Raw genomic sequence first — 22,607 nt, 5'->3', positions numbered from 1 at the left:
GTGGGAACAAAGAAAGAAATTTAAGAATTTATGGCTTTATGTTGCAGAAAGATTCTGTTACAAATCGTTGAGCAGGTTTCAATCAGCAAGGAACTGGGATGGATCATAAGAGTGAAACAATGTCAGTAGTTCTGTTCAGTACCTTAGACTTTCCTTTGTATTTATTTAGGGCCAGATTTTTGGCTCTCCTGAAATAAGTAATTGAAATGTGAAGACAAAAAATTAGAATTAAATTTCTCTTCCTACCGCAAAGAAGTAATTCCATAACTCATACCTGCATCTGTCCTGATCGGACCTTACATTCTGGTAGGGAGTGGATTTTCTCTAACCAGTGGAGAATACTGTGTCCCTAAAATCAGGGGTTTTTTTCTGTAACTTTACACATACAAAAGATGCTCAGAGGTTGACTCTCATTTAACCCCCAGATATCTCTACCTCCAAACATCTTTGAATGACCTATTCTAGAACTCAAACATGATTACTGCAGTCCAGTTAATTCTATTGCTGAGCAATCAAATACAAAGGAACCAAGTCACTTAGTATGCAGAAATATCTAGAACTAGTTCTTGCACTTAACAGTCATGGGTGCTGAAATGTGAAAAAAATATTCTCAATCCAAAAAAAAAAAAGTGATTTCCAGTATCTGAAAACAGATGACTATTATCTGAACATCTTTATCCAGATTTAACAGTTCTTGTTCAAATTCTTTGAGGATTTTAATGAGCTGCAGTTTTTGCTGAATCAAACTAGAATGATGTACAACCTTTTTAATAACTTTTTGTAGCTAGCTAGCCAAGTGATGGACCTAAAGGGTTTCATTCAGTCTGGAGTAGCAGCAGAGAAGCCTAGAGATCTCTCTTCCATATCAATGGAAAACTAACTTTGCCCAAGGTCCCGGCTACATTTAATCTTTTTTAGATGGGTGTGAAACTGGTTAGTGGCATGGTCAAATCCAGCCATAGTTTGTGTCCGCACACAACTTGATTAATACTCTGTTAATATCTGTGACAACTAATGTTTTTCCATTTCCAGCAACAGATTCTGCTTCTGCTCTGATTGTCATCTCACCACCAGTTGGGCATACTACTCTTTTGCATGTTGATGGGCTCCTCTAACAGAGCTGTTGTAACTGATCTGGCCAGTTCTCCTTTCTCACAGCTGTATGTGTATTAGGGTACACCAGCGTACATTACACACATGCTTCCAGCAAGGCTATATTTACATATTCTCTGGGCACTTCTCCTTGTTCAAGCACTATGCCCAGACTGTCCCAGAACGCATCAATACAAACACAATTACCATCTTTGGTAGGTGTGAATTCATGTAATTGCATGGTTTGTGGACCCAACAAAAAGCAGCTGAGTGGACACAACAAAAATGTGATTGTTGCAACCAGTTAAGATGAGCATCACAAACAGATTACAACAACACAGATGTAGTGTAGAGTGGACCCAAATCTGATCTAGGTACTGAACCGCGAGTGGTGACATAGCTGCTTTTAGCAGCACTTGTGGAGGGATTTAAAAGTTAAACAGAATTGCAAATTGACTTAATATCTCCTGTGGCAAACATTTTTAAAAACACACACATGAAGTATCACTTTTATTTTAGTAACTTTCCTTTACCTTTTAAAGGGGGTTACCCAGGGAGAGTACGCTCCCATGGAAGATAGTGAAGAAACCTCTCAGTCCCTCCCAATAGATCTTGGACCTCTTCAGTCCGATCAACAGAATACCTCGTCATCCCAGGATGGTCAGTCCAAGAGAGATGATGTCATTGTGATTGACAGCGATGACGAAGAGGATGATGATGAGGAAAATGAAGGCGAGCAAGAAGTATGTCTGGCTTATTTGTAGTTTTTGATCATCAATATCTTTGTGCAAATAAACAGCTCGTCCTGCGGGTGGCTACCAAAAAGCAATTAAAATGGTTTCTTATTTTTTTTAAAGACGAACTCATGATTTACAAATGTCTGCTGTTTAACAGTAAATATAGAAAAGCATATGCACTCTTAGAAGCTCTGTGCATCCATTTACCTGGCTATGAGCGGAAGTAAAACAACACATTTTTTTCATTGATGCAGGAAGAACTAAGCACATAATTCCTGTTAATAGGAATTCTGCAGTTATTCATACAGCTGGACATTTAAATTTATTTACTCAACTTAGCTTGATTTTTGAACTGTTGCGAAGTTGACTGAAGCACTCATTTATATAATGAAATGCCTCTGCTAGCCAGGCTGTGGAGAGGTTTTCAGCACAGAAATAATTCTGAAATAACTTTTTAAAAAAAAATTCATTTCCTTAAGTAAAATCCTCAGTATTTCTTGCTTCACAAAAAAATAAATAAATAAACCAATCCCACAGAATATATCACACTGACATTACCAAATACCTTGAGTTTTTCTGCTATTAATGTAACTTATTTATACAGATAAAACCTCTCTAGTCCGGCACCCTCAGGACCTGCCTGGTGCCGAATCACAGGAGGTCAATGCAGAGTGCCAGTGGGTATCCATAGGCGTGGGAAGTAGGGGTATGGGGAGTGCTGCAGTACTCCCAGGCTTTGCGCCCAGCATGGCCCCCCCATCCGGGGATTCCGCTGTCACCCGGGGTCCCAGCCACTAGCCCTTCCGCCTAGGGGCTCCGATGCTCGCCCCAAGTCCCAGACGCCAGCCCCTCGCCTGGGGTCCCAGCCACGGCTCCAGTTCCTCCCCCTCCCTCCCGGTGCTTGAATGCTGCGAATCAGCTGTTTGCAGTGCTCCGGAAGCACTGGGAGGGAGGAGGAGGAGTTGGTAAGTGCGGGGCCACCAGCGCATGGGGGGAGAGGGAGGAGCTTGGCACCAGTGGATGCTCTGCACCCACTAATTTTTCCCCATGGGTGCTTCAGCCCTGGAGCACCCACGGAGTCGGCACCTATGCCGGACCACGGAGTGCCGGATTAGAGAGATTCAACCTGTATTAACACAGTGCCCTGAGACCCCAGTTAGAATCCTGGCCTCAAGATGCCAGATGCTGTACAAACATATACAATGAGAGAACTAGCTTGAAGCAGGCATATTTTAATTAGTCACTGTATAAACTTTCTCATGCATCTTTTCATTGCACATTACTGCAGGTGACAATAAAATTTTTCACTTGACCTACAACAACATTTGAAGTTTGTATATGCCTACAAATGAATTCTTAACATCTCTAGAAAGAGACCTTTAGAGAAAATCTGTCTATTCATAGCACACTATAAAATGATTTAGCTATTCTCTAAAATGGCGATAATGTTAGTAACCTCCTTTGTAAAGGGCTTTGAGATCTATAGTTGAAAAGTACTGTATAAGAGCTAGATGTTATCCTTTTGAGCTTTTCCTAAAGCTGTGTACGTTACATTTGTAGGATTATGAAGATGAGGAAGAGGAGGATGAAGATGATGATGAAGATACAGGAATGGGGGATGAAGGTGATGATAGTAATGAAGGAACCGGGAGTGCTGATGGAAATGATGGATATGAAGCAGATGATGCTGAGGTAAGAGTAGCAACCTTTTGTAGGCATATGCAATCTCCTGAGGTAATTGTGATTTTATAGCTTGTTCCTATTGTAATCCACATGTTGAGAAAGGAAAATCTTAATTTGAGTTGATTCAAGTAGATTGGATTTTGTGGTTAGGTGATAAATATAGTTCATGTTGCAACTGGTTTTCTTCTTGAGTAAAAAAACTTTTCGATGTGTGGAAAGGTTGGATAATACGAAGTACAGGACACAGCATAAGCTTTGTAATACTAGACTATGGTAGCTGTGAAGCTAGCCAAGTGTAACTCTTAACAACAAATGTTTATTAGTTGAAACATATTGAACAAACGATATTTTGATATAGATAGGTTTTAAAACTTGAGTAAATGTATACATAGTTGTTCTTTATAACTATGTACAGTATATAAAATTTCTTAAGTTTTCACAGATACCATCTTTACTATATTAGGTTTTTCTGTTCTCTTTCAATTATTGGCCTGGGTGGGGTTTTGCACTGAATCACTGTTTTATGAATTTTTAGGGTGCTGATGGTACAGATCCTTGTACAGAAACTGAAGAGAGCATGGGAGGTGGAGAAAGCAACCAGAGAGCAGCAGACTCTCAAAACAGTGGTACAATTAATCTCTATCTCTACAGTCTCTGGTTATGAGGGGAGACATGTGCAAGCCTTTTGAGTTCTTTCTGTTAAAACATGTATTTTTGAATTTGAGGTGGAAAAGATAGGTTTACAGGGGTGTGCTCCAGTAAAATTCCATAAGCTAAGTAGCACTGGGTATATTCAATATTTGTATGGAAAACATTACTTGCAGAAAGAGCTGTTGATTCAGTAAGTGATCCTCTTCCCTCTGAGTCGTTGGTGAACAATTGCCTATCATGGTGCTAATTGGTTCTTTAACTTGTAGACATGCTGTCTTTCAAATGACTTTTTAAATCCGGGCACTGTTCAGTTGTCACTGTTGGTCAATTACTGCTTTTTGCAAGCGTAGAAATGTCTGCTATAGCATGTTAATCTGATTTTCAATTTTGGTATACGTTCTGTAAGTTTTTATTACAGCTTCATCTCAAACTACTCATGCTTCAGGATTGATTCCATTTGTGTGGTGGGTGAAGTGACCCCATATTCTCTATAAAGTATTACAGTGTACATCAATTTTTTAAAGGTGTCATACTTTTGTCATTGCAACTAGAGTACTGCCTGAATTACTCTGGTCATAGATTTGTGGAGTACAGTGTTTTTATTGTGTGATATTTCCTTGCATTTTAGGCGAAGGAAGCACAAGTGCTCCAGAGTCAACTTTCTCTCATGAAAGTTCAAGAGAACAGCAGCCAACATCTGCCTCAGAGAGGCAGGCTCCTCGGCCACCTCAGTCACCACGCAGACCACCACATCCTCTACCCCCACGACTGACTATTCATGCTCCACCCCAGGAACTGGGACCACCAGTACAGGTAGGAAATTACTCAACGCTTTAGAAAATTAAGGAAACTACTTAATTATGTAGCTTTTTGTAAATTATACCAGCACTGTTTCAGTTAATACTTGTCAGTATTTCCACTCTAAAAGCAGTTTTTGAGAAGGTTATAACTCAGCAGGATCTGGCTCAGATTTTTATTAAATATTCTTTGTGCAGATGCAGGTGTGGCATAAAGAAACTCCCACTGTCTTCTCAGCTAACCTTTTTGTGCCTAATGCCTCACATGTGAGCTGTATGTGACACTTTAAGATTCTACAGAATTTTAAGCTTTCATTTAAAAAAAGAAAAGGAGTACTTGCGGCACCTTAGAGTCTAACAAATTTATTTGAGCATAAGCTTTCGTGAGCTACAGCTCACTTCATCGGATGCTGTCGCTCATGAAAGCTTATGCTCAAATAAATTTGTTATTCTCTAAGGTGCCGCGAGTACTCCTTTTCTTTTTGCAGATACACACTAACACGGCTGCTACTCTGAAACCTGTCATTTAAAAAAAGAAAGTTTTACCCTTATGGTTGCAAAAAGAAACCTCCTGATTGTGAGCTAATTCTTTATAGCCCCCTTGTTCTGAGGGGTGTGCACTGTTCCAATTTATTTCTATGGGGTGTTTATCTCTGAACCCTTATGACAGGTTACATGTCAACATTGTTAACTATTCCACTTTACCAGAAACTTCAGCTAACATGTTTATATTTCCTGGTTGGACCCGGCTGTGGGTAAGGAAGGTTGGAAAATGGATGTTTTTAAAAGCATAGTGCTACACAGATGAGTCCTACAGTGTCACAAGATCTCTCCTTGATTTTCAGTGCATGAGCTCACCCCATGCATGAGGTGTGGAAAATGTTGCTGCTAGTGAGAACAGAGACAATGATTTCCCCGGCATCATCATCTCTTAGAAATCAGGGTTCTTCTCCTCAGTGTAGCCTGATGGGGAGCTGAATTGGAAACACAAGCAGAGTGGGAAGAGGAGCAAGACCTGTGCTCAGCTAGGTACATATAATAACACCTTCCAAATTTCAAATCATTTCTGCCCCAAGAAAGAACAGATAAAAAAGAAGAGTGGAGAAAAAATAAAGACCAAAAAAACAAAAGGTGCAGAGAGAAAAAAGTAGCACACAAGGAAGGATGGGATAAAAGAGGTGGGATAGATAGGAGAATGATGAAAGAATGGAGAAAGAAGACAACAGCATTCATGGTTGGAAGTTGAAGCTAGACAAATTCAGGCTGGGAAAAAGGCATACGTTTTTAATGGTAAGAGTAATTCATCATTGGAACCATTTACCAATAGTTGTGGTGGAGTCTCCATCACTAGCAATTTTTAAGTCAAGATTTAATTTTTTTAAAGATATGCTTTAGGAATTATTTTGGGGAAATTCTGTGTCCTGTGTTATACACGGCAGATAGATGATCATAATGGTCCTTTCTGGCCTTGGAATCTATGAATCTGTATGGGACCTTGCATATTTTATTACACTGAGAAATGTTGAATGCAGCTGTCAGTAGACTTCTATTCAGTCTGCCTTAACTAGGTCTCCTTGAGAGTTGGTCTGCACTGTTGCCTAATTGGTTTGAGAATTTGTTAAGTGGTGAGCTGTGCTGAGCATGCTTCCTCCACAGTCCAGGGAGCACCAAGAGAGAGTTGAAGAATGAATGCCAGAAGTTTTGACAGTTCCGTGCTCAGAACTTGAAATTTTTTAAGTTTTTTTTTTTAGGGGGAAAAATTAAACTGACCTTAATAGTTCTAACTTAAACACAATTATAATCGTTCATAGATTTTTCATTTGGTTTGTTGTGCTCTTTCAAGATATTATAGTATGGTTTATAACATTGTGTTTATTTTCCAAAGACCTTTCTGTGTTTGATGAAGTGCACAAAAAAACCCTTTGAGCCGTTTTCACTAAATGCTGAACCATTTGTTTAGACTGCACTAAAATTGTGTCTTGTGAAAATGATTTAAATGTCATTGTACTGCAACACCCCCCTCACACACTCACTATTTCCTCTTTACTTAGAAAGAGTTCCTATATTAATTTTTCCCCCTTTTTGGTGTAACATTGCCCCATTTTGTAAATTAGTTGCTTCTGCCTGATTCAGGATTGTTTTAAGTATAGGAATTAAGTGCATGATTAAATATATCTGGAATATGGCTTTCACTAATAAAAATATGCTAGCTGGTTTTGTTAATCAAGTCATGCTTTTGGTAGAAAGCCAAAAGAATTTCTTTATTTATCATTTATCACTAAACTTTATTCCTGAAGATATTTGCATATGGCTAGACTCCCCAGGAAACATTTATACTACTTTATTCCTCCTTTTACCATAAAGAGAATCCAGATGACTCGGAGACAGTCAGTGGGACGTGGGCTTCAACTAACTCCTGGTATAGGGGGCATGGTAAGTAAATGGCAGACTGCTCCTAAAAAACCTTGAATGAGAGAGCACTCTGAACTTTGTAGTCTTATAACACTACAAGAGCAGTAAAGAATTCCTTGGCTGTTTGTGTAAGCTTGCAGATAGTTTAATCAAGCGGTGGTTTTTCATGTTAATGGTACTTCCATCCTTTAACTTATTCCAAATGTGAATACCGGGCAAGGTATATTAAGTATAAGATGAAGCTAAAAACTCTTAAGAATCTGGGTCAGTTTAGACACAGCCAATATTTATTACTATTTTTTAGGAATCAATCTTTTAAAATTCTTTTTTATTTTCACATGGGTTCCCTTCACACTGTTGACTAGACAAATAGTGGTTAAAGCTGTTAGTCTATTTGGGAGGGAACAACCTTTTGTAGATGAGTTTTATTTAGAAGCAAGCAGAGTAGGAATAATGAATAAATTTTAGCTTCTGATCTTAATATTTTTTTCAGCAGCAACACTTTTTTGATGATGAGGACAGGACAGTTCCAAGCACCCCAACTCTTGTGGTACCACATCGTACAGATGGATTTGCAGAAGCAATTCAGTACGTAGAAGTCGTAACAAAAGCAAGTGCTATTGTGTATTTCCCTTTTACTAACAGTTGAATGGTTCTTTGCTTAAAGGTAAATGGAAATAAAAGATTTAGTGATTGTGTAGTAAGATACTAAATAGCATTCCATCTACTAGATGGGTAAGAGAGAGAGTCACAAATATTGAATTGTTTGAACCATACATCATAAAATGGAGTTCAGAAAAGTAAGCACATTCCAATCTAGCAAAACCTATTTGTTTAAAAAGTCATACAGTTAAATTACTAGGGCAACAGTGGGTTATCGTGTTTCTTTGAGCTCCTCTTTTGCACATTCACATTAGTGCTATAAGTGACAAAAGCATGTTTTCTCAATGTTGACTATGAAGATCAGTTAAAATATACACAGCAAGCTGCTGTGGAGAATTAGTTGTGTAAAGCCATAGGAGCTATTTAAACGTTACAAAAAGAATCATAGAATCATAGAATATCAGGGTTGGAAGGGACCCCAGAAGGTCATCTAGTCCAACCCCCTGCTCGAAGCAGGACCAATTCCCAGTTAAATCATCCCAGCCAGGGCTTTGTCAAGCCTGACCTTAAAAACCTCTAAGGAAGGAGATTCTACCACCTCCCTAGGTAACGCATTCCAGTGTTTCACCACCCTCTTAGTGAAAAAGTTTTTCCTAATATCCAATCTAAACCTCCCCCACTGCAACTTGAGACCATTTACTCCTCGTTCTGTCATCTGCTACCATTGAGAACAGTCTAGAGCCATCCTCTTTCGAACCCCCTTTCAGGTAGTTGAAAGCAGCTATCAAATCCCCCCTCATTCTTCTCTTCTGCAGGCTAAACAATCCCAGCTCCCTCAGCCTCTCCTCATAACTCATGTGTTCCAGACCCCTAATCATTTTTGTTGCCCTTCGCTGGACTCTCTCCAATTTATCCACATCCTTCTTGAAGTGTGGGGCCCAAAACTGGACACAGTACTCCAGATGAGGCCTCACCAATGTCGAATAGAGGGGAACGATCACGTCCCTCAATCTGCTCGCTATGCCCCTACTTATACATCCCAAAATGCCATTGGCCTTCTTGGCAACAAGGGCACACTGCTGACTCATATCCAGCTTCTCGTCCACTGTCACCCCTAGGTCCTTTTCCGCAGAACTGCTGCCTAGCCATTCAGTCCCTAGTCTGTAGCTGTGCATTGGATTCTTCCGTCCTAAGTGCAGGACCCTGCACTTATCCTTATTGAACCTCATCAGATTTCTTTTGGCCCAATCCTCCAATTTGTCTAGGTCCTTCTGTATCCTATCCCTCCCCTCCAGCGTATCTACCACTCCTCCCAGTTTAGTATCATCCGCAAATTTGCTGAGAGTGCAATCCACACCATCCTCCAGATCATTTATGAAGATATTGAACAAAACCGGCCCCAGGACCGACCCTTGGGGCACTCCACTTGATACCGGCTGCCAACTAGACATGGAGCCATTGATCACTATCCGTTGAGCCCGACAATCTAGCCAGCTTTCTACCCACCTTATAGTGCATTCATCCAGCCCATACTTCCTTAACTTGCTGACAAGAATACTGTGGGAGACCGTGTCAAAAGCTTTGCTAAAGTCAAGAAACAATACATCCACTGCTTTCCCTTCATCCACAGAACCAGTAATCTCATCATAAAAGGCGATTAGATTAGTCAGGCATGACCTTCCCTTGGTGAATCCATGCTGGCTGTTCCTGATCACTTTCCTCTCATGCAAGTGCTTCAGGATTGATTCTTTGAGGGACCTGCTCCATGATTTTTCCAGGGACTGAGGTGAGGCTGACTGGCCTGTAGTTCCCAGGATCCTCCTCCTTCCCTTTTTTAAAGATTGGCACTACATTAGCCTTTTTCCAGTCATCCGGGACTTCCCCGGTTCGCCACGAGTTTTCAAAGATAATGGCCAATGGCTCTGCAATCACAGCCACCAATTCCTTCAGCACTCTCGGATGCAACTCGTCCGGCCCCATGGACTTGTGCACGTCCAGCTTTTCTAAATAGTCCCTAACCACCTCTATCTCCACAGAGGGCTGGCCATCTCTTCACCATTTTGTGATGCCCAGCGCAGCAGTCTGGGAGCTGACCTTGTTAGTGAAAACAGAGGCAAAAAAAGCATTGAGTACATTAGCTTTTTCCACATCCTCCGTCACTAGAAAAGGAGTACTTGTGGCACCTTAGAAACTAACCAGTTTATTTGAGCATAAAGCTTTCGTGAGCTACAGCTCACTTCATCGGGTGCATCATCAGTATGCTCAAATAAATTGGTTAGTCTCTAAGGTGCCACAAGTACTCCTTTTCTTTTTGCGAATACAGACTAACACGGCTGTTACTCTGAAACCTGTCATTAAACATTACAGTATTCATTGAAAGTGATTTTATTATTTTCTTACTAGTGGAGTATTTTTTGACCATATCATTTTGACGCAGATGTAATGGAGTAACTAATTACTTTGGATAATGCTGATAAAATTAAGTGTTATCTTTGCTTGGCTACTAATCTTATTTGTATAATTGATAATTTGTTTTCCTTATTCAATTAAAATAATTTTATTATAGTTTTTAGTTTATTAAACAGTTTTTACAGCACATTCTGCATCTTTGTAGTTCCCCCCAGGTTGCTGGAGTTCCCAGATTCAGGTTTGGACCTCCAGAAGATATGCCACAGACTAGTTCCAGCCACTCAGATCTTGGCCAGCTTGCATCACAAGGAGGTAAATCTATGTAATACCTTTGTTTTATGTTTGTAAGAAAAAATGGAAACAGCTTGAGAAACTAATCAAGCTTGGGTAATTGTCATCTCCGTTCCAACTATATCCTTGCCTGTGCCTCTGTGTAGTTGTAGGAAGGGTAGAAGAACTAAGGAGGCAGAGAAGATGTTTTGCTTATCTAGCACTGTTAGCTTTGTTATTTGTAACTATATGCAGCTTAATGTAAGGATGCTTGACTGCTTAGGCTTGGAAAGATTAGATTTTTATCAGTAAACATAGGTAAACATCAGTTTTACCATACATACACAAACCAACGAAAAAATATTTTCATTGATGATAACTGACGTTAAAAGATAAGCAGCATTTTTCTTACTGAGAACTTAGTTTGTTTTAAGGATGTTTACTTTGTATATTTTGACATGTGATGTTGACAACTTTTTGTGCTTTCATGTTTATAAAGATTTAACTTTTCTGAATCTTAACATTTACTGTTGTTAAATAATTGCCTTACCCTGCACCTCCATAATTTCCAGCAACTGTGAAAATATAAATTAATATAAATAAAAAGTTGCTTAAATAAACATGGATATTATCTCTTAAAATTATAAAATTAATTCTGCTAAGCCGATGTTTAGCCATTTAGAATAGCATATACAAATATTAGGAAAATTAACACTAACGCAGTGAAGTAGGTAGCTTGTTGAGCCATTATGTTGTCATGCAGAGATTGCCTGCGTCACCGTATGTGACAAATTGAAATTTGATTTCACTAAAGCAAAATTAAAACACACACAATTTAACAGATGTTTTCAAATTGTACAGCGTACAATTCTCTAGCATGTCTTGATGTGTGGCTCTGTCAATCTTCTCACCATTGGTTCAGGTGTGTCAAGATCTATTGTAGATTAGCCTCGATCAGTAGATTAGCCTCGATATCCCACAAGAAAGTTCTTGTTACTGTCTCTCTCGTGGGTATTGCTGTATCTGGGCCTTCCACACATAACTTAGGAAACGTTAATCTGTCACAGAGACCAAATCTCTACTCCCCTATCTTACTTTAAACTATTTCCCAGTTGGATTAGTCTTTGCTTTCAGGAGGGATACTGTTAAGCTGTGCTCTAACTTCATTATTACAAAGCTTATGTAAAGGAATAGGGCTGGCATTGTGTTCTTGAAGGTAGCGGGATAAAGATGAGCCTGAATCTGTGACTGAATATGGTAGCCTATTGAAAATGCTTTCCATTCCTATGAGTTTGAACTTGGGGATGTCCAGCATCAGTGTTCCTTGTGATCGCAGCTGTTGTGGTAGAGTACAGAAGAGAGCAAGTCTTTGAGATAGATAGGCCCTTGTCCACTATGATGGCGGGCAAGCAATTGCTCGTTCTTGTCCTTGCTGCTGTTGTGCAGCAAGAAGTCTCCCTTCCATGCCTTCCTGGCAGCACAGAAGCAACTGTAAGAGATCTGCTAAACCACTCATTGTAGGGGTGGCAATGAGCAAGGTAGCGGATTGACAAGAGTCAGAAAAGCAAAACGGAGAGAAGATCAAGAGCTGAGGACAATAATATTTTGTTGAGAAGTACAGCACCATCACTAAGGGTATGTCTACACTACGAAATTAGGTCGATTTTATAGAAGTCGATTTTTAGAAATCTGTTTTATACAGTCGATTGTGTATGTCCACACTAATCGCATTAAGTCGGCAGAGGGCGTCCTCACTACCGTGGCTAGCATCGACTTATGGAGCGGTGCACTGTGGGTAGCTATCCCACAGTTCCCGCAGTCTCCGCCGACCATTGGAATTCTGGGTTAAGCTCCCAATGCCTGATGGGGCAAAAACATTGTCGCAGGTGGTTTTGGGTACATGTCATCAGTCGCCCCTCTCTCCCTGAAAGCAACAACAGACAATCGTTTCGCGCCTTTTTTCTGTGCAGACACCATACCACGGCAAGCATGGAGCCCGCTCAGGTCAGCTCACCATCACCACTGCTGTTGTGTCCTGGATGCTGCCGTCAGCAGACGGTGCAGGACGACTGTTAACCATCATCATCAACTTCCTCTGCAACTCTGCTCTCCTGCCCTTGTAAATGAGTGTCTCAATAGCAAGTTTCTCCATATTGTCGTCATCCATCGCTTCTGCTGCAACTCTGCTCTCCTGGTGCCATGAATCCACATTGCAGGTCCTCTCGTCGTTCTGTATAAATATCTATTCTTGTGGCATCCGTTGTCATCCACCACTTCCGCTACAACTCTGCTCTCCTGCAGACGCCATACCACAGCAAGCATGGAGCCCGCTCAGCTCACCGCTGCTGTTGTGAGCATTGTAAACACTTCACGTATTATCCTGGAGTATATGCAGAACTGGGCTAAGAGACGCTGATTTTGATGAAGACATGGACGCAGACATTCTTGAAAGCACGGGCTGTGGCAATTGGGACATCATGGCGGCAGTGGAACTGATTGATACAGTGGAACACCGATTCTGGGCCCAGCAAACAAGCACAGACTGGTGGGACCGCATAGTGTTGCAGGTATGGGATGATTCACAGTGGCTGTGAAACTTTCGCATGGGTAAAGCCACTTTCCTGGAACTCTGTGAGTTGCTTTCCTCCACCCTGAAGCGCAGGAATACCAAGATGAGAGCTTCCCTGATAGTTGAGAAGTGAGTGGCGATAGCCCTGTGGAAGCTTGCTACGCCTGCTGCTACCAGTCAGTTGGGAATCAGTTTGGAGTGCGCAAATCTACTGTGGGGGTTGCTGTGATCCAAGTAGCCAATGCAATCATTGACGTTCTGTTATCAAGGGTAGTGACTCTGGGAAATGTGCAGGTCATACTGGATGGCTTTGCTGCAATGGGTTTCTCTAACTGTGGTGGGGCAATAGAACACATATCCCTATCTTGCCACCAGACCACCTTGCCAACCAGTACGTAAACCGCAAGGGGTACTTCTCAATGGTGCTGCAAGCACTGGTGGATCACAAGGGACATTTCACCGACATCAATGTGGGATGGCCAGGAAAGGTGCATGACGCTGACATCTTTGGGAACTCAGGGCTGTTCGAGCAGCTGCAAGAAGGGACTTACTTCCCAGACCACAAAATTACTGTTGGGGATGTTGAAATGCCAATAGTTATCCTTGGGGACCCAGCCTAGCCCTTGCTCCCATGGCTCATGAAGCCGTACACAGGCAGCCTGGACAGTAGTAAGGAGCAGTTCAACTATAGGTTGAACAAGTGCAGAGTGGAGGTAGAATGTGCCTTTGGATGTTTAAAAGCATGCTGCTGCTGTTTGCTGACTAGGTCAGACCTCTGTGCAACCAACATTCCCATTGTTATTGCTGCTTGCTCCATAATATCTGTGAGAGTAAGGGGGAGATGATGTTTATGGCAGGGTGGGAGGTTGACGCAAATGGCCTGGTTGATTTTGAGCAGCCAGACACCAGGGTGATTAGAAGAGCATAGCAAGGCATGCTGTGCATCAGAGAGGCTTTGAAAACCAGTTTCATGACTGGCCAGGCTTTGGTGTGACAGTTGTGTGTATTTCTACTTGATGCAAACCCGCCGCCTTTGTTGATTTTAATTTTCTGTAAGCCACCAACCTTCCCCCCTTCAAAATAAAGTAACTATTGCTTTGAAACCATGCATTCTTTCTTTATTAATTTAAAAAAATGAGATAATGGACAAGGTAGCCTGGGTAGGGTGGGGGAGGAGGGAAGGACAAGGCCATATTGCTTATTGTAGCCACACTACAAATCAAACTGTTTGAATGACAGCCTTCTGTTGCTTGGGCCATCCTCTGGAGTGGCTGGGTGCCTGGAGCCTCCCCCCCTGCGTTCTTGGGCATCTGGGTGAGGAGGGTATGGAACTTGGGGAGGAGCTGTGTACAGTGGATGCTGCGGGGGTCTGTGCTTTTGTTGGCTTTTCTGCAGCTGCACCAGACACTTCATCCTGTCCGTTTGCTCCCCCATGAGCCTTAGCATCGCCTCCTGCCTCTGCTCTTCGCGCTCACTTAATGCTTTCCTAGCCTCTAATACTGAATGCCTTCATGCATTCAGCTGTGCCCTATCAGTATGGGAGGACTGCATGAGCTTGGAAAACATGTCATCGTGAGTGCGTTTTTTTTCACCTTCTAATCTGGGATAACCTTAGGGATGGAAATGATAGGGGGAGCCTAGAAACATTTGCACCTGGGGGGAGATAAAAAGGGAGAGTAATATTTAAGACGATATATTTCTGAGAACAAAAGGGAGATTCTTTCACAGTGAATCAAGCAATTTACAGCAGACAGCACGTGTGCTTTAGGTACAAGGTTGCATTTTGCCTTTTATATTGAGCGCTTGCCAGTATGGTGACACATCACAAATGGCTGGGCAACAGAATTAGGTTTCCATGCAGCCATGATAAGGCAAAGGGTACGTAGGGTTGGCTTCTTACGCATAACATGTGGGAATGGTTTCAAACTTCCGCACCATCCTTTCCCATAGCAAGCAATACCAGTTGGGTTTCACATTTAAAAGGAGGGGCTGCAGTTTTCGGGTGGATGTGCAGCACACACCTCCCCCTACCCCACCGCGTGCCTGTTCTCCAGGATGATCCCTTTTAGCCAAGCGCAAACAGGCCAGCATGAACGGGGTCCTTTTACTGTTCCCTTACAAAAATTCCCCTATTTCAACCAGGTGACCGTGAATGATAATCACTCTCTTGAGAGTAACACAGAAAGATATAGACCAAATGTTGTTTGAATGCGACCAAAACCCAGGACCATTCGCTGCCATACTTTGTGCTGCAATGATTCCATAATACTTTCAGAGTACCTCCAGGAGAGCTTCATGGAGATGTCCCTAGAGGATTCCCGCTCCATCCCCAGACATGCGAATAGACTTTTCCAGTAGCTGTACTGGCCGCGAATGCATCCCAATTCTTCAGGGAAAATCAAATGTTAAACACTATTGCTTTTAAACCCTGTACTGTAGTTACAAATGGGCACTCACCAGAGGTGCCTTCTCCAGCTTCAGGGTCGGGGATCCCGCCTTCGGAGGGTATTGGCTCCAGGGTAATGAAAAGGTCCTGGCTGCCGGGGAGAACGGATTCACCGCTTGCCTGCTGCGCATGCGCATTCTCCTCCTCCTCCTCCACAAAATCCTCCTCCCCGTTCCGTGAGACTCCCTCCTTGCAGGTGTTCACGGACAGTGGTGGGGTACTGGTAGGGTCCCCTCCTAGCATGGCATGCAGCTGATCATAGAAGCGGCAGGTATGGGGCTGTGACCCGGAGCGACCGTTTTCCTCCTTTGTCTTTTGGTTGGCTTGCCTCAGCTCCTTAACTTTTACGAGGCACTGCTGTGTGTTTCTCCTCCAACATGCCTTGTGAGATTCTGGCAAATTTCTTCTTTTTGATCAGAGTTCTGCCTGCACAGATGCTTCTCCCCATACAACAGTCAGATCCAGTGTCTCCCTTTCAGTCCATGCTGGAGCTCATTTGCGATTCTCAGGGGACTGCATGGTCACCAGTGCTACTGAGTTCGCCATGCTGACCAAACAGGAAATGAAATTCAGAAGTTCCCGTGGCTTTTCCTGTGTACCTGGCTAGTGCATCGGAGTTCAAAGTGCTGTCCAGAGCGGTCACAATGTAGCACTCTGGGATAGCTCCCGGAGGCCAATACCGTTGATTTGTGTCCGCACTACCCCAAATTCGACCCACCAAGTAGATTTTAACGCTATTCCCTTCGCCGGGGAGGAGTACAGACTTTAAGAGCCCTTTAAGTCGACAGAACGATTTTAAGAGCCCTTTAAGTCGATGGAACGGGATTGGTTTTGTGGACGCATTCATTTTTAAATTGATCTAATGCAGCTAAATTCGACCTAACCCTGTAGTGTAGACCAGGCCTAAGATAAGCTTTGCAAAAAGAAAAATTGCTAAGGGGTTGCATGTTTTATAGCTTGTGTAGGCAGAGCTTATTGCACACACCAAGGGCTCCCTGCATTCCTCCAGTCCTCCTATAAGCTTCCTATGTGCCACTGTCTCATCCTTTGTTTTCAGGGACTCCCTGCAATTCCCTCAATCTCCTCCCTGCCAGGTGTTCTGTATGCCCTGCATTCCTCTTTCTCTCATACAGACTCCTGGTATGCAGTGATTTTCAAGGTGTCTGGTTTGTGCTAAAGGGTTGGCAGAGGCTTCATGTGTCCTCAGTTTTCACCCTTGGAGTTTTTCCGTTTTATCCAAAATCAACAGGGTGGCCATTGATGCCTAGAACGTTCCCTGGAATTTTGGAACTGATTGTATTCAGCGTTCAAAAGTTACTGCATTACATACATACAAACACAGAAATGCCATCAAGTTGAGTGTAAGGCCTTCACAAGCTTGGCCAGTGAGACATTTTCATAATTGCATAATTACCTAGTGCCTGTCTCTTTTCATAGGTTTCAGTAAGTTTAGGGGAAATTATCTCATGTCAACGAACCTGGGTACTTCGCAGCACAATATTATTTTCTGGCCTCTTTGGCAAGACTTGTCTCTAAAATGAATTGATCTTGGTTGAGATTCTCTTGCAGTAGTAAGTCTGACAGATTTCAAGTAAACAGTAAATATCATGGGCTCTTCCAATATGCATCTGAAAAGGATATGACAGTTTAATCGAGTGGGAGTGAACCAAAGCTTGAAGGACGGTTTGTAATTGGGCTGTTTTAAAAAAAAAAAAAAAAAAAATTAAAAAAATAGAGTAAAAAATACCCAGATTGCTCAAAGCTCCAGACTACTACTGTTCAACCTTAAATTCTGTAAAATAAATTTCCCATTACTGAGGGACACATTTGTTTTGGAAATAACTTCTTTGTTTTAAGTAGCTTAAACTAAATTGCATATGTACAACTAATAGGATTTTCACTCGTAGAATTGAAAAAAAATTCCAAGTTGATCAAAGGAAGCATTATCTAGTGATTAAAGCTTGGGTCAGTCGTTAGAAGATAACCTTGGACAAGTCACTTAACTCATCTGAATCTATTTCCTTGTCTTTAAAATACAGATATTTATTTCATGTGGGAGTGTGGTTTATTTCATTAATACTGAAGAACTTTGGCTGAAGGTTCTACATAAGTGCAAACTAGGTTTACTCTTGAGTATTCTCAACTACTCAGTCTCAGTATTTAAATACAAACCAGTAGGTTACTTCGAGGTTGTACTAGGACTTGTACTGTACTATACTAGTTTGCCTTCAGATAATTATATAATTTTCTGCTGTCTAACATGCTTTCACTGCATCTGTTAATACCAAGAATTGTGTGTTGTAGGTTTAGGAATGTACGAAACACCACTCTTCCTTGCCCATGAAGAAGAGTCTGGTGGCCGCAGTGTCCCAACAACTCCACTGCAAGTCGCAGCACCAGGTGAGAATCAGTATTGCAAAGTGTAATGACAAAATTAGATGCTTTGACTTCCAAACAAAATGTATATTACTGTTATGTTGTTTATTGCTGTGGTGAAAATATTACTGGAGACTGAGTTCTCATAGTACCCAATATTTTAATAAATTGCGTATAAGTACAAAATAACCTTCTCTCTTAACTGCTTTTCCTGATTTTGTTTTTTAAAGTGACTGTTTTTACTGAAAGTACCGCAGCTGATCCTTCAGAGCATGCTTCTCAGTCTGTTCCAATGGTGACAACGTCCACTGGCAGTTTATCCACTACTACTGAATCTGGAGTGGGTGATGATGGGGATGAGGTTTTTGTGGAGGCAGAATCTGAAGGGTAAGATACACTACTCAGTGGATTAAGACTTAATTCTGTATTTGAGATTTAGTTTTACATGCTTTCATTGCATTTCATTGTTTGTGTGTGTCTGTTGTCTGTTAAATCTTAGCTCAATATTGGTCCATAGCAGGGAGGGATCACCAGCATTGAGAGGTTTCCTAAATTAAGTGTAAAACTAATCTGGTGACCTTTTGCCTCCTTCAATACCAACTTCTTCTTTTGGTCTCCCTGTATGGAACTATATTCATCTTGAAAACAGGATTAGTGTGGCTACAGAAAGAATGACTCCCATCTGAACTGGAAATTATGGTGGAAGATGTTCACAAGGTAATCCACTTGCAGTGGAAAACAAGAATTAAACTCTGAATCAGAGGCTTATTTAACCTCTGGCACTGGTAGTGGGATCTAGAATTTCTAGACATCTCAAAACGGTCACAGCTCATTGTCAGATTTCCTTTTTTCCGAACAACTTAATTTCCTACTTTGCAGAAATAACAGAAACAAAATGTAAATCTTTTAAAAGAATATAAACCCTTTCTGGACACCCAGAGCATGAGTGAGTTGGGCATGCATTTCCGTGATAAATGGATTGATGCAGTGGCTCTCAAAACGGGTCTGCTGAGCACTTCAACTAACTTGTGGAACTGTTACTATAACCATGGTGAAGTATCCATCAGGCTTTACTCAGTGATAGTTGGAGCCCAATCCAGGACTGTCAGGCTTTCCAGAAGCTTTTTTTTAACCTTTTTTTTTTTTTTTAAGCATCTCTCTGCTCAGCTGCTAAACGCTTTTTTCTTTTGTGTGTGTGTTGTTTGAATTTCAAGTGTGATCAAAATTTGGAACACCACCAGAATTAGAGACATACAGGACAAAAACAAACTAAGAGTGATCTGGAGAGCTGTGGGGCTTTTGTGGGGTAGAATTTGATATTAACAAATGTAAAGTCCTGCACCGAGGCAGGGGAAATAAAACAGCACGAAATGGGAGTTAACTGGAGAAAATACAACCAAACAGCCCCAGAGATTGTCGAAAATGATTTTATTTTTATTTTGTTAATTCTGCCCTCAGACTTCCATGTAATCAACTGACCTAGTTCTCCTTGGAAAGCTTCCATTGGACTCTGTAGAGTGCTCTTTAAGATAGCTGTGTTATTGTCTTTCACTGTCTTGGTACTGGCTTTTTGAAAAATCATTAATCCAAGCCTTTTAGGTATTGCACTGAAAAGAACATTTTGGACAAAACTCTAGGAACCATCTCTTTTTTCCCAGCCTTTACATTTCATATACTGGATCATACTGCATAGTCTTAATGGGTTCCATTTAAATTAAATATTTACTTCCTACTGACCTCTGTAATACGGGGAGCAGATTGGTGTACAAGTTCTTCCATGGCACATGGTTTTACTCAAGTGCACCCAAGTAAACTTCAATTTTTTCTCCCTCATTTTTCTGATCTTCTCTGCAAAGCAGTCACCCTGGTGGTGTGCAGTGGATGGGTAGATGAGTGCCAAAGAGGATTTGTCTGCCTTTGTATTTTTAAAATACTAATATCTCTAATATCTGGTAACAAGGTAGAAAAAATGTGAAGAGTGTGTGTGAAAGTACCCATAGTAAAACAAAAATCAATTTCCTGTAAAATTACAAAATTATCTGTGCTCTCAGGGGATTATCAGTTTCTCTTGAGTTTTATCACCATTGTTCGACACCTGAATTTTTATGTTCCAGAATTACATCAGAAGCTGGTCTAGAAATTGATAGCCAGCAAGAAGAAGAATCTGTTCAAGCATCTGATGAGTCAGACCTCCCTTCTACCAGTCAGGATCCTCCTTCCAGCTCATCAGCAGGTATTGGCTTCCTTCCTAATGCAGATTGCTTCATACTGTTTTGTAGGATGTTTGTACCTCGAGCCTTTTCCCAGTGCAATACGCATTGTTGGCAGTGGAGACCAGACTAGGACCAACTATTCTGAACAGTTAATGTCCCTTCTGAAGCATAACTTTAATACCTATTATTGTCTCCATAGTGGGTCAAAAAGAAACTGAGGTTAGTGCTGTGGCCATTGTTAAGAATACACTCAACTTTCTCACCTCTTCCCAAGCTGTGTGTTGACAGGTTGAATTATGAGTGAATTTTAATCTTTATGGCAGCATTGTAGTAAGATAGGGTGGCAATTTGTAGGCAGATGAGTGGCATTTATCCTAAATATGGAACTTCTTCCACCATAAGTGTTTAAACTTGTATTGATTTTTGTTCTGTATGAGTCGATAACATGGATAAACCTCTAAGACATCTGGGTTGCTTATAAATAATCACAGCTTTTGCTAAAACAGTGGTTCTCAACCAGGGATACTCGTACCTCTGGGGGTACCCAGAGGTCTTCCAGTGGGTACGACAACTCATCTAGATATTTGCCTAATTTTACAACAGGCTGCATAAAAAGCACAGCTAGCGAAGTCTGTGCAAACTACAATTTCATTCAATGACTAGTTTATACTGTTCTGTATACTATACACTGAAATGTAAGTATAATATATTCCAGTTAATTTATTTTATAATTATATGGTAAAAATGAGAAAGTGAGGAATTTTTTTTAGTAATAGTGACACTTTTTTACGTGTGTCTGATTTTGTAAGCAAGTACTTAAGTGATGTGAAACTTGGGGGTATGTGCGATAAATCAGACTCCTGAAAGGGGTACAGTAATCTGGAAAGATTGGGAGCCACTGTGCTAAAATATCCCTTTTAATAAGTGAAAAATTACAAGTAACATGATGGGCATATGAGATGCTTTATTCTTTTGTTAATCCATTGGTCTACCAACCATTGGTCTGTCACTCCATTTTGAAATAAAATGGACATGTGAATCTTTGAAGAGTTTGACATTTTTTCATCTATTTAATTTCCTTTTCCATTTGGTGAGGGCAACAGACTGTGAGTACCTGGACCGTATTTTTGTCATCGGTAACTAATGGAGATATTTTGTTTAGTTTTTCTTTTTTAAGAGAAGTTTTTAAATACCTTGAAGGATACTCGCTTCAAAAGAGAAAATTTTAGGGTCAGATTGGGAATCCCTTCCTGGAGTTGTGATTATGTACTTCAGTGGGACTACTCTTGTGAGTATGGGATTCAAAATTTAGTCCAGTGGAACTTTTAAAAGGGATGTGATGTAAGCAATGCAAAAATAAAAGGGATTGTAATCAGGTGCACTTGCTCTTCGCTGCATATAATTTAACCCAGCTAGTGAGTAAAAAAAAAAAAATCAAAGGAAAACACGCACACTTGTTCAGTCTGAGGCTTTATTATTATTATTATTATCTGAGAAGATGTTAATGAAATATGTTGCACCCTCAAGTTTTTAAAATATGAAAGACAAGTACAGATGTACGTTAAACTTAAGCGATGGACTCACTAACAGTTACAAATTATACTGCAGTAACAATCTTATACATTCTTTCTAAAACTCTTCCTTCTCTACAGACACAAGCAGTAATCAGCCAAAGCCTTTCCGGCGTGTTAGACTTCAGCCACCAACATTAAGAACTGGTGTCCGTGGTCGTCAGTTTAACAGACAGAGGGGTAAGTGACTGTCAATGTTATAATTATTGTGACTATGTATGTACTCTTTCAAATAACCTCTTAATTTTCTTAACCCTTTTGAAACTGGATATCTATAGTGCCACCATAAGTATACATGATGAGACACTGAATAATGGAGAGTCCCTGCCCCACAGAGCTTTCAATATATATTATCCAAAGCATTCATTTGGCTGACAGGCAAAAAGACTACAGAAAACATCCTCCTTCTGGAGCTCCTGGCTCTGATTTTAGAAGGCGTATAAATTGCAGTAGATTTTAAACTTACTTTTTTTTGGTAATTTATCGCTAGGACATAAGCTTGATATGATACAATTCTGATCTTTAAGATTACTCCTAACACAATTTTCCTATTTCAAATTTAAGATTTTCGTTGAGATGATGTCTGGAATTACTATGCTGCTTTTTAAAGAAAATTAAATGATTGAAATTACAGAAGCTTATTATGTTAGTATTCTCCAGATTTTACTTTGATTGCTACTAATGATTAACTATAACAGCCCCCACATTAAAAAAAAAAACCCTACCCAGATTAAATTTATTCATCAACATAAATATTAAATATTCTGCATGCATTGGT

The 22,607-nt window shown here is 40.8% G+C and overlaps 1 protein-coding gene across 6 annotated transcripts in view; it reads left to right on the top strand.

The window, feature by feature from the left end:
• The window catches only part of TPR (translocated promoter region, nuclear basket protein), a 74,184-nt gene that overhangs the window by 50,987 nt on the left and 590 nt on the right, over positions 1-22,607 (top strand). For 2 of the 6 annotated variants that reach the window (XM_073356694.2, XM_073356691.2), the window contains 11 exons: positions 1,635-1,835; positions 3,390-3,521; positions 4,048-4,138; positions 4,792-4,976; positions 7,325-7,393; positions 7,866-7,960; positions 10,590-10,696; positions 17,974-18,069; positions 18,276-18,432; positions 20,160-20,278; positions 21,911-22,009. In XM_073356694.2, coding sequence (XP_073212795.1) covers positions 1,635-1,835; positions 3,390-3,521; positions 4,048-4,138; positions 4,792-4,976; positions 7,325-7,393; positions 7,866-7,960; positions 10,590-10,696; positions 17,974-18,069; positions 18,276-18,432; positions 20,160-20,278; positions 21,911-22,009 — 1,351 coding nt within the window. Of the gene's footprint in view, positions 1-1,634; positions 1,836-3,389; positions 3,522-4,047; positions 4,139-4,791; positions 4,977-7,324; positions 7,394-7,865; positions 7,961-10,589; positions 10,697-12,624; positions 14,319-17,973; positions 18,070-18,275; positions 18,433-18,694; positions 18,763-20,159; positions 20,279-21,910; positions 22,010-22,393; positions 22,475-22,607 lie in introns of those variants that run through there. The other 4 variants (XM_073356693.1, XM_073356692.1, XM_073356695.1 and 1 more) reach the window with 4 other exon arrangements.

This window comes from Lepidochelys kempii, chromosome 8 (genome assembly GCF_965140285.1).
Source record: "Lepidochelys kempii isolate rLepKem1 chromosome 8, rLepKem1.hap1, whole genome shotgun sequence".
Taxonomy (NCBI): Eukaryota; Metazoa; Chordata; order Testudines; family Cheloniidae; genus Lepidochelys; species Lepidochelys kempii.
The sequence above is the reverse complement of the archived record's forward strand: the minus strand, read 5'-3'. Positions and strand labels throughout refer to the sequence as shown.